Source organism: Prionailurus bengalensis, chromosome B4, assembly GCF_016509475.1.
Source record: "Prionailurus bengalensis isolate Pbe53 chromosome B4, Fcat_Pben_1.1_paternal_pri, whole genome shotgun sequence".
Lineage (NCBI taxonomy): Eukaryota > Metazoa > Chordata > Mammalia > Carnivora > Felidae > Prionailurus > Prionailurus bengalensis.
The window spans coordinates 53,650,976-53,663,950 of record NC_057358.1 but is presented as its reverse complement, the minus strand read 5'-3'; the positions used below and the strand labels follow the sequence as shown (position 1 = coordinate 53,663,950).

Below are 12,975 nucleotides of genomic sequence, written 5' to 3'. Positions count from 1 at the left end.
ACTTGATACAATTTCTTACTTACAGGTTTTATGCATTCTTCATCAGTAAGCAGAGGAAATATACAACTAATTATTTTATATCATCTCCAAAGTTTAGCTGTATGGACTGTATGGACTCTAAGCTTTATATTAACAGACAACCACACACAAAAAATTAAGTTTCTATTCAACATAAAATACATTATCTTCTACTTTTCCTGTCCATTGCTTTGTCAAACCTCCACATAGCTATGTGGACTGGAGGTAAGTGTTCCTAAGAAGAAAACTAGTATTCGTTTTCTGATGAGTTAAACTCTAGTTAACACGATAAAATCCTTACCTGCTACATATAACAGGTGGAGGGAGGATCTGAGGAGATAGGTCAGGGGCACTCTGAGTATAAGTTAATGCCCTGTGAGAACTTAGGCCCTGTTTGGCAGCTGTGTTGGCAGATTCTGGAAACTGCACTGCAGAAATTTTGCTGACTGGGCTGCTGGCGGGGGTCCCTTGGGGAGGTGAGGAACAGGGCGACGAAAGAGGTGAAATTTTAGCTAGGGCACCTAGAAAGACAAAGATTTATTAAACCACTAAATAAATTTTTTGGAAATTAGAAACTGCAGCTCTTACGCTTCACCTTAGACCCCCTCTCATTCCATCAGGACCACGTGAGCACTCAGGCCACGGGGCTTGCCCTCTCTGCACACCACCATCTGGAGACAAGGTGTATAGTAGGGTGTCTCCATGGCATGAAATGGGAAGAATGGATCATCATGAAAAGATCAGTGGCAATGTTGGAAAGTTGAGCTAAAGCCTTGGTGTCCAGGAGTAACTTCAGGACAGAAGGATATTATTTTCTCCTCCCATCTTTGTTTCTTCTTGTCACTCTGACATAATGATAATAATTAAAATTTCCTCGTGTGTTTGCCTTCTCTAAGGTTGAGAAATTTTTAGCAGTAACAGGATCTGCTATTGTTTTAAACATTAACTTATCTGGAGCAGAGTTTGGCAGGTATCCGATGCTTAAAATTCGTAAATAAAGAAGATATATTTTTGAGAGGCAATTAACTTTATTAACCATCAACATTTTTAGTGAACCTACGTTATTGGTGTGAGACAGAACTCTGATCAGAATAGTATCTGAAGAAAACATTTAAAAATGTAATATGATCCATTTCAGATGAAACAAAAGGACTAAAGCCTAAATTTTAAGTGTTGATATCTGTGCCAAAGTGCGTTTACTCTTGATTGTGAAAACTGTACAGAAAACTGGCTTAGATTTCAAAGTGCTGATACTTGAGTACAGGGACGAGATCTTTTGAAGTTCCATTCTCCCAAACACAGAGAAGGCAGCCTGCACTGAAAACTGAAGAGAGAACTATCTTCTGAACAGCCATCTGCTTACTGTTTTCCAGCATTTTATGGCTGAACAACCTACTGTAAGGCAAATGAAATGAAATCTTGAGTTGTTTTCTATTTCTCACCACTCAAGGGAAACACACAACAGGCAGCTCTCACATCATTGACTAATATGTGTGGGGAACTCGCGGCTGGCTTAGTTTGCTTCCAATGTCCAGTTCTCTCAAAAGTTTGATATATTACACCCGAAGATTTTTGGGTCCATTGAAAGTAATATTAAGCGTGCTGAAAGGCTTTTGTAATTTCCACGTCTTGTTGGCATCATTATTTCTTTTGTTTTGTTATACCAGAGGAGAAATTGTGCTCTTCCTTTGTTTGATAAATGTGGAAGCTGGGAGCCCCTCCTATCCTCCTACTCCTTTCAAATATTTCTGTTGTTGCTTTTTTTTAAGTTCATTTATTTATTTTCGAGAGAAAGAGAGAGCACAAATGGGGGAGAAGCAGAGAGAGAGGGAGACGGTGAGAATCCCAAGCAGGTACCATGCTGTCAGTGCAGAGCTGGACTCAGGGCAAGATCCCACAAACCGTGAGATCATGACCTGAGCCAAAATCAAGAGTGACAATGCTTAACCCCTTAACCGACTGAGCGACCCAGGCACCTCTCTATTGTTGATACTTGATCAGTAGCTTAATCACTTGCCTTCATAGGTAAAGAAACCATTCAGACTCGGGTTAAATAACCTTCCCATGGTCACAGTGCTAATGGACAGGAGAATATGGAGTGAGTGCAGCTGTTCTTAGTAAAATGTGGTTTTAGCCCATACTTCTATCAGAGGCTGTCTGAGGAGGAAGAAGAATCCATGATCTGCTAGACAGCATCTGTACTGCACTTAACAACAACACGCCTAAGGGTTTTTATACTGTCTTCTATGTCTTTGGAAAAGATTTAGCTATTTTACCAAAGACACTGACAAACCTACACAACATATAATCTCCTAAACAAACAAAACAAAAACTTCCCTTAAGTCTTAGAGTTTCCCAACAAATCTATCATTGTGTGCAACAAGTGGGTTATAGGTGTCCTGTGAAGTACTAGGGCTGTAAATTTTTTTAAATAAGATTTTATTTGTAGCTTTCAGAATAAATTTAATTTTTAATATTATTTCTAATATTTTGTAATGATATTGTATTATATTTTTATAAAACAAAGGAAATAAAATTTTCACCAAGCTCTAAATCCTTTCCCCTTTCTCCACTGCTGTCTGTGGAACACTACTGTATTCACACGTTGTATCACATATAACACATCATATATACATCATACATGTATGATTTACATCATATGCTCTCATGTAAAAAGGTTGGAAACAGCTAGTTTAGACTATTTGTTAGATTATGGCCACCTACAGATAATCTTAGAAAAGCAAGGTAAACATAAGGAGTGGGATGGAGGTATGACGTTGTATAAAGAAAGTGTCTGCACAGAGAAATTTTGTGTCCTGTTCCAGAGACTAAGGATGAAGTAGCCAACAACAACAACAACAACAGCTCTCGTGGAGCTTCCACTCTCTTGGAAAAGACAGAACCTTAAAAAAAAAAAAAAGAGGTGGAAGAGGTGGGGAAAGGAAGAGAAAAGAAAAAGAAGAAGGAGAGGAGGAGGGATTAAAAGAAAAGAAACTCCGGTAGTTTTAAGTGATATAAAGAAAAATTATGCAGAGAACATAGAACAAAGAAAAGAAATTCAGAAATGTTCTAGGGGTAAAATTTGAACAGAGGCCTGGTGCAGTAAGGAAGACATTTAGACAGTACTGGGGAAGCATGTTTCAGAAAGAGGGCCCTACCTGGGAGAAGTCAGAAGGTCAGTTGGGAGGTCAGTGTGGAAGGGAAAGCAGCTTAGTGAAGGGGAAGGAGGAGCAGGGGACAGGGAACATGTTCAGAGAATCTGCCAGGCAAGGCTGTAGAGAGCTGATAGGCCAAGGCAAGATTTTAACCGCTATATTTTGGAAAAAAAAAAAAAAAAAGACTTCTGACAGGCACTGCTTTAGGCAATTCTTTAATTATTTTGATAGTTAATTGTGAGTTTTTGAGTTTTCCAACACTTTTTTTTTTAATCAAGTCAATGGGAGTAGTGCCATATGTGTCTTAATACAACATATTTTCTAAGGGAAATTTATGAGAAGAGTGATCTTTTTCATTGCAAATTCTTTATAGATGCCAGCTGAGATTCTCAGAGAAATGCAATTCCCTCTTAAATACAAATTTAACAATCCACTCAATGATTAGAGTTCTTGGAACTCAAGGATTGACTAAATTTAAACAAAAAGCAGACCTTAAGACTCCAAACTTACTGCCTGGGATGAAATTTAAAATAAACCTTGTAAGAGAGGAAAAGCACGTTGCTTCTGTAGTACTGTTAGTCTACATATTTTGAACACTTCTGACAAGTACAAGCCCTGGCAACAACCATGAAAAGAGGGATATTTGCCTTCAGTTACAAAGATGGCAACATAGGATGTTCCCAGCTTAGCTCTCCCTCGCAAGAACAACCAACAACTACTCAACAAAAAACACCACTGAGAGAGTCCTAGAACGTGGGGGTGAGGCTGAAGCACTCCCTGTGCACCACAGAGATCAAGACAGACTGCATTAGAAGGGTAAGAAAAGAAGCTACAGGATGACCAGCTCTAACCCCAGCAAGCACAATAATGCGCAAAGTCTCTCCTGAGATTCTGGTTCCTCCTGCAGGAAAAGACAACCCAAGTGGATAACGAGCACCCTTCCCAGAATTGTAGGTTGCTCTGTGGAAGTCCCTATTCTGATCTGTACCATGGTGACTGCAGGGGAATCTGTGAGGCTCAACCACTGGGAATCGGACTGTGATATATAAGGGGAGTAGGGGTTTGCAACAACTAGGACATGGATCTTGGCAGATCAAGTTCATACAAGCAATGCCCAAATAGTAATCTTGACCAGCAGCTTTGCTCAGCTGCAGAACCAAGCTGGGGGCACACACAGATCAGTGAACTTGGTGGGTGCAGATGTGCCTGATTCAGATTCTTAAGCAAGGAGTTTTGTCAGCTCTAAAGCCCAGTATGTCCATACCCAGGCAAGGAAGTGAGTCATAGTCTCCCCCACTGTGGGGAGTGTCTTCCAGCCCCATCTGATCAAAAGGATTGGTGACAATTCCCAGAGGCAGTGAGGTCCGGTGGCACTTGAGCCAAGGGGTGCAAGGGCAGTGTGGAATACCCCGAGAGCAAAGCCAGTGCTGGGTGTGGAGTGCTCCCATGCTATGCACAGGCAGGGAGATTCATTCATAGCTAAGCCTGAGGGTGACTCCTAGCCACTCTCAACCTGAGAGCCTGTTTGGGAAACTGAAAATAGCTGGAATGACACCTCCCCCTCCTGCCCTGAGACAGCCCTACTCACTGTAGAGAGTGTCTTATCCCCAGGTGACCAACTCTTGGAAGTTGTGTGGTCCAGCATCACTGGAGCTGACACATGGGCAGGGAGAACAGACAACTTTCAGAACAAAGCCAGTGGCCCTGCTTGGTCAGGGAACATGAGATGTGGTACAGCTTGAGTTAAGACAACAAACAAAGAGCTTTGTAGGCTTTAGAGCTGCTTCTCCTGCTGTGGCCAAGCAGAGAGTCTAAGTTTTTACTCCTACACGTTGCTAAATACAACCTATAGCCTGTCTGACCAGGTTCTAAATAGAGCACACGGGAAGCTGCATAACCCATCAATAGCCTTACATACAGTGGCACTTGAACAGAGAGCACAGCCTGTGGGTTCCCCCATCTGCAGAGCAAAACTGATGACCTTACCTAACCAGAGCATTCAATGTATACTCTGGCCTGATTCATGTCCCCAAACAACAAGCTGCATAGGTCCGGGGTCCCTGCTAGGGTCCCTGTCATAGTCTCACTATTACTGTATATAATAGCAGTCCTGACCATCTACTAAGCCTGACCAGAGAATCAATGCATTGTGGAGCCCGTACTACAGCCTCATTTAGGTAGGGGACCAAGCCAACAGTCCTTTCCAATTATTATCAGCCAGTGGCACGCTCCCTCATTCCCAACCTCAGAGCTTGAACAGTTGTTTCACTCCAAAATAGACCACAATAGCAGGTCCTACCTGCCCAAAGACATTATCAGGAGACAAGCCAGAAACAAACTGAGCTGACTGGTGAAAAGTGTCTCTGTAGAGCAAACCTGCAAAGTCTGGAAAAGAAGCTCAGTTACCCAAATGCATAGATACCAACCTAAGAAATCAAGGACCACAAAAACGTCAGATAAATATGACACCACTAACATAAACTAATAAAGCTCCAATAACTAATCCTAAAGAAATGAAGATCTATGAACTGTTTGACAAAGAATTCAGAATACCCCTCTTAAAGAAGTATAGTAAATTACAAGAAAACAGACAACTAGACAAAATTAGGAAAGCAATGCAAACAAAAAGAGAAGTCTGACAAGGAAATAGCAACCATCAAAACAAACCCAAAACCAAATGAACAAAAACCAAACAGAAATCCAAATTTGAAAGATAGAATAACTGAACTGAAGAACTTAATAGAGAGTTTCAAAAGTACATTCGACCATGAAGAAGAAAGAATCAATGATCAGGAGAGTAGAACATTGCAAATTACACAGTCAGAGGACCAAAAGGAAAAGAGAATGAAAAAGAGTGATAAATGCCTATGGGGATTATGGGGATACAATGAAAGGAAATGATATTTGTGTTACGGGAATTCTAGAATAAGAAAGGAAACAGAAGGGACAGAAAGTATATTTAAAGCACCAATGGCTGGAAACTTCCCAAATCTGGGGAAAGAGATGGCCATCCAGATCCATGAGGTCCCAAAGACCCCTAAAAAGTTCAACCAAAATAGGGCTACACCAAGACAAATTACAATCAAAGTATCAAAAGTCAAAGACAAAGAATTTTAAGAACAGAAAGAGAAAAGAGAGTTTGTATATGTAAGAGAACTCCCATAAGATGATGGGCAGATTTTTCAACAGCACTTTTCAGGCCAGGATAAAATGGGATGATATATTTAGAATACTGAAAGAAAATAACTGTCAACCAAGAATTCTATACCTGATGAAGTTCTCCTTCAGAAACAAAGGAGGGATTAAAGACTCCCAAACAGACAATAGCTGGGGGACTTCATTACCATCAGACCTGCTTTGTAAGAAATGCTAAGTACATCTTGACTGGAAGTAAAAGAATGCTAATTAACTTCATAAAAAGGTAGTGTAAATCTCACTGATAATGACAAATATAAACTCATAGATTCTGCAATATGGTAACAGTGGAGCATAATTCTCTTACAGCTCTTCTTTAAAAGTTAAAAAAATGTAAAAATAATCATAACTACAATAATCTTTATTAGTTATGCAACATAAATTACATGTAATTTATAACAGCAATATAATAATCTTAGATGTGAGGGGGAGAAGAACTCAAAGTGTAAAGTTTATGGATTATACTGAAGGTAAGTTGTTATCAGTTTAAAATACCACATTTAGGGGGCGCCTGGGTGGCGCAGTCGGTTAAGCGTCCGACTTCAGCCAGGTCACGATCTCGCGGTCCGTGAGTTCGAGCCCCGCGTCAGGCTCTGGACTGATGGCTCGGAGCCTGGAGCCTGTTTCCGATTCTGTGTCTCCCTCTCTCTCTGCCCCTCCCCCGTTCATGCTCTGTCTCTCTCTGTCCCAAAAATAAATAAAAACGCTGGGAAAAGAAAAATTAAAAAAATAAATAAATAAAAATAAAAAAAATTAAAAAAAAAAACCACATTTAGGGGGCACCTTGGGTGCCTCAGTCAGTTAAGTGTCTGACTCTAGGCTTCAGCTCAGGTCATGATCTCACCCTGTGTGGGGCTCTGTGCTGATGGCACAGAGCCTGCTTGGGATTCTCTCTCTCCTCACTCTGTCCCTCGCCTCAAAATAAATAAACTTAAAATAAAAATAAAACATGGCATTTTAAGTTTAAGATACTGTATGTGTCATGGTAACCACAAGGGAAAAGCCTTTAATAATTACACAAAAAAATATGCTGAAGAAATGAAAGCAGATATCAAAAGACATTAAAATAAAATGTATAAAAGATATAAAAGATATAATAATAAAATATTATAAATAATATAATAAAATAATAAAAGATATAAAAATAAACAGCAGGCAAGGAAAAAATAAACAACAGACCTACAGAATAGCCAGAAAACAATTAACAAAATGGCAATAGTAAGTCCCTACCTATCAATAAATACTTTAAATGGAAACAGATTAAGTTTTCCAATTAAAAGACACAGAATGGCCAACTGGTGAAAAAAACATGATTCAACAACACATTGCCTTAAAGATACTCACTTTAACCTTAAAGGCACAGTAGACTGAGAGGGAAGGAAAAGGACATTTCAAGAAAATGGGTAACCCAGAAAAAACGGAGTAGCAATACTTTTTTCAGACAAAATAGACTTTGAACTAAAAATGGTAAAAACAAAGAACGTTATTTATAATGTTACAGCATTATTTATAATGTTACAGCATATGTCTTTACAGCAAGAAGACATAACAATTATAAAATATTTATGCAACCAACATTGGAGCACCTAAATACATAAAGCAAAAACTAACAGAGCTACAAGAAGAAATATAGTAATAGCTGGGAACTTTAATACCTGACTGTCCACAATACATGGATCAGCCAGAGAAAGAATCAATTAGGAGACAGCAAATTTGCACAACACTATAGACCAAATGGACCCAAAAGACTAATAATAGAATAATCTACCCAACAGCAGAATACACATTTATCTCAAGCACACATAGAACATTTTCTAGGATAGACCATATGTTAGGCCGCAAAACAAGTCTTAGCAAATTCAAGAAGACTGAAATCAGGGGCACTTGGGTGGCTCAATCAGTTAAGCATCTGACTTCAACTCAGTTCATGATCTCGTGGTTTGAGTTCCAGCCTAGATTAGGCTCTGTGCTCACAGTTTTGAGCCTAGAGCCTGCTTCAGATTCTGTGTCTCCCTCTCTCTCTGCTCCTCCCCTGCTCACTTTCCCACTCTCTCAAAAATAAATAAACATAAAAAAAATTAAAAAAAGAAAGAAGATTGAAATCATACCAAGTACCTTTGCTAACTACAATGGCACAAATCTAGAAATCAGTAACAAGACGAAAACTGTAAAAATTCACAAACCCATGGAAATCAAACAATACCTTCCTGAACAACCAATGGATCAAAGAGATTTAAAGGAATTTAAAAAGTGTCTTAAAACAAATGGAAAGACAACACATCAGAAACTGTGGGATGCAGCAAAAGCAGTTCTGGTAGGAAAGTTCGTAGCACAAATGCCTACATTAAGAAGAAAGATCCCAAATAAACAAGTTAAAATCTACATCTTAAGAACTAGATAAAGAAGAACAACTTGAACTCAGAGTTGGCAGAATAAAAGGAATAATAAAGAGTAGAGCAGAAATAAATGAAATAGAAAAAGAAAAACCACAGAGTAGATTAACCAAACTAAGAATTGGTTCTCTGCAAAGATAAACAACACTGACAAACCCTTAGCTAAAAGAAGCAAGCGAAAAAGAGAAAGGGCCCAAATCAACAAAATATAAATGAAAAAGGAGACAATACAATGAATACCACAGAAATTCAAAGGATCAAAAGAGGCTACTACAAATAACTATATACCAACAAGCTGGACAACCTAGAAGAAACGGAAAAATTCTTGGAAACCTATAATTTACCAAGACCAAAGCACGAAGAAACAAAATCTGAACACACTAATTACTAGTAAGAAGGTTGAATCAGTAATCAACCTTCCCAATGAAGAAAAGCCAGATGGTCTCTCTCGTAAATTTTACCAAATATTTAAAGATTAGCACCAATTCTTTTCAAACTCTTCCAAAAAATATTGAAAACAAGTAAAAACTCTCAAATTCATTTCATGAAAATGAAAACATTCACAAAAAAAAACTGTGTCCCATGAAAACAACCTAAGTAACTATCAATGGATAAATGGATAAATTATACACACACACACACGTGTGTGTGTATAATGAAATATTGTTTAGCCATTAAAAAAAAAAAAAAAAACAAGGAAATCCTACCAAAGGCAACAACATGGACAGACCTTGAAGACATATGCTAAGTGAAATAAGACAGAGAAAGACAAACATTGTATGATCTTACTTATATGTGGAAACTTTAAGTAAACAAAACTAAAAGCACCAAACTGAGAAAAAGAGATCAGACTGTGGTTACCAGAAGCAGGGGGTGGGTGGAGGAGAAATTAGAGGAAAGTGGTCAAAAGGTACAAGCTTTCAGTTAGGAGGTAAATAATGTAGGGATGTAATGTACAACATAAGGACTATAGCTAACACAGTTGTATGATATATAGAAAAGTTGTTAAGAGTGTAAATCATGTGTGTTCCAAGCACAAGGAGAACATTTTTTCTCCTTTTTCTTGTCTTTCTTTTCTTTTTATTATATCTATAATGAGAAAGATGAATGTTGTCTGAGCCTATCATGGTAATAACTTCACAATATATGTAAATCAAACCATCATGCTGCGCGCCTTAAACTTACACAGTAATGTGTGTCAATTATTTTTCAATAAAACTGGTGGGAAAAGCAGGAATATTTTTATATTGTAGGTGAGAAGATAAAGGTATAAATATATAAATTCCCTTTTTCCCAAATCAAAGTATTTCATACAGTGCACAGTAAAGTTTTAATAACAAAAAGAATTAGGAATGCTATAGAAAATGGGTACATATTTACATTTTTAGTCTTTGAGTAGAAAGAGATACACCAGTGCTAAGAATAACCAAATACTCTTTATTTCTAGAAAGGGTAGATTACAAGTAAAATTATCAGATGCAAGGAAGAGGATATTCCAAGGAAACAAGAGAAATGCCTTCCTTACAAATCTTCAAGAACAAATTATATTCTAGGTTTTTTTTTTTTTTTTTTTTAATTTGATCATGTACTAAGTTAGAAGACTTAACTTTATGAGCTTTGGAGTCTCATCCAATTTCATGTTGCACATTTACACATGCACATGCATGGGGTGGGGAAGGGATTCAGTTAAACATATTCTTTATTTTTATTTTTTTTTTAACATTTATTTATTGCTGAGAGAGACAGAGCATAAGCAGGCGAGGGGCAGAGAGGGAGGGAGACACGGAATCCAAGCTCTGATCTGAGCTGTCAGGACAGAGCCTGACGCAGGGCTCGAATCCACGAACTGTGAGATCATAACCCGAGCCTAAGCTGGATGCGTAACCAACTGAGCCACCCTGGCACCCCTAAACATGCATTCTTAATTTTATTTATCATTTTGTATTTGAGACTCCAGGAAAAAGATACAGCTTATGAAATATAAATCTTTGAATGATTCAAACCATCCTGATGTGAAATACATAAAACTGACACATTAAAAAAAAATTAAAAATGTAACTTTAAAATTTTAAAATCCCAAATCCTTTGAGTGATTCAGTTTTTAATTCCTTGCTTCTAAGAGCATGAGAAAATGTGTCAAGACACTAGGAATTCTGGACAATTAAAGGGAGATGATAAACAATACTGGAGGAAAATTACTTAAGTGAATCCATCTGTTTTATGCTGTAAAACTCTCATTTTAATTTTAATTGAACAAGAAAGGAGTGAGCATGTCTAATAAATACATGTCTCTTTTCTATGCCCTCAGTAAAATGGACAGCCCTAATACTTTTCCAAAACAGAAAATGTATCTACCGTATAGAGAATGCAAAAAGAAACAACCCCCTCCCCCATAACCACCGAGCACCATAATTAAAGTTCTCTCTCACCTCAAATTTTCTGTACAGAAAACTCCGTCTACCTTGTAGGTGTAGAGAGATTTGTAATCACTGCAAAAGGATTATAAGAATCTTATAAAAATGAAAAGAATCTTGAAAGGTTCTACTGCAAATGCAGTAAGTATGACCTGGAGGAATTTTAAAAGCAGAATGACAATGGCAGCTCTACATTGCCAGTGACTCCTAATAAAAAAGATTGAAAATGTAAATTATATTTAAATATCCTGCTCCTGCGCTTTAATCAAAGGACTTCTATGTGATTTTATCCATTTATATTAGCAATTGTATAATAATTGGCTTGTTTCAACTATTTATATTAACACTGATTGAGCTAGAGAATACACTGTTTTGCTTGATTCGTGGAAAGAATAGATTTCATTAGTTCCCTCTGGAAACATTACCTTTCAGTGTTTATTCTCTATGCTTGCATCCCCCTATCCTCTCTTGCCTATTACTTCTTACTTTCCTCCTCCTATTCTCTTCACACTTCATTTGGTTCCATTTCCTTATACTCTTTGCCACATAAAGGGGCTTTTCCTAGCCCCTTTCCACATAGGCATCTCAGTCAATAACATCAAACAGATCACACCCACTTAGCTCAATCAACACCAATACGTCATCAATGCAGAAAAACAAAGGTTTCAAAACAGAAGAGCCCATCTGATCAGGAAGAACTATAATTGAATTTCAGCTCTCTGATTCTTGATGGACTTTCTTCCCTCTTGGCAGACTTTCAGGGATTTGTTTAGTTGAATTCAGCATGCATAGGATGTAGGTTATTTTATAAACATTTAGTTCTGCTGTGACAGCAATCTATGTCACAATGCGAAATCCCCTCCAAAGTAATCATGATGGAGATACCTTATGTACTTTATGGCAAGAATGGAGAGAGGCTCTCACCATGCCTGGGTTCTAATTTCTACCATCTGCCTTTGGGGTATGTAACATGGAAATTTTTCTCTTTTTGTACTCTGTTCTTTCTTCTTGACTACAGTTGTATAAACTGAGGAGTAGGACACAGGAAGATGAGGCTGTTCCTCATGTCTGTGCCATCATTTGCTCTTTATCTCCAGTGAATGCACCAACTATAGTTTTCAGCTTTTTTTTTTTAATTGACATATAATTGACATGGAACATCACTTTCAGGTGTACAATGATTCAGCATTTGTACACCAATTTTGGTATATGTACTGTCAAAATGAGCACATTGGTTGTTTATTTTGATAATTTTAATTTTCTAACCTAAATGAAGAAACTGAGAGATACAAAATCAAATCCTTCCATTGTCATGTACTTGGCCAGACAGGAACAACAACAAAAAAAGAAAATCCTAATTTTAAATTACCTCCATTTGTTGTCATCAATTTTCTTCTAGTATAAAGTCATTGGGACAAAATAAAAGATTCAGGAATAACTGTGTGAACTTGGGCAAGTTACTTAACATCTTTGTGCCTCAGGCTCCTCATCTGAGTCCTTTTCCTGAGCTACACAAGAAAGTAGAACATTTACATTTATATTTCATCCCTTATGGTACATATTATTATTGTCTGATATTTTAATACTGTCCTTAAAAATTAAAAAAAATACTTACAAATCTAAAAATACTATTATTTATGCACATAATATTTGATAAATTGATGGTTTTTAAATTTAGTAACCATTTTTATTAGATCTCAGACTTCTCTTCTATTACTTTGCTTTCTAGAATACATCCATCCTAAATTCCTTTAGTTAAGATTTGGCAGGTGGCAAGGTTTTGACTTTCTGAAAATATCT

The 12,975-nt window shown here is 37.5% G+C and overlaps 1 protein-coding gene across 1 annotated transcript in view; it reads right to left on the bottom strand.

The window, feature by feature from the left end:
- PDE3A (phosphodiesterase 3A) overlaps positions 1-12,975 on the bottom strand; it is a 312,046-nt gene that overhangs the window by 40,737 nt on the left and 258,334 nt on the right. Inside the window, exon 6 of the mRNA XM_043563131.1 lies at positions 320-539. Coding sequence (XP_043419066.1) covers positions 320-539 — 220 coding nt within the window. The remainder of the gene's footprint in view (positions 1-319; positions 540-12,975) is intronic.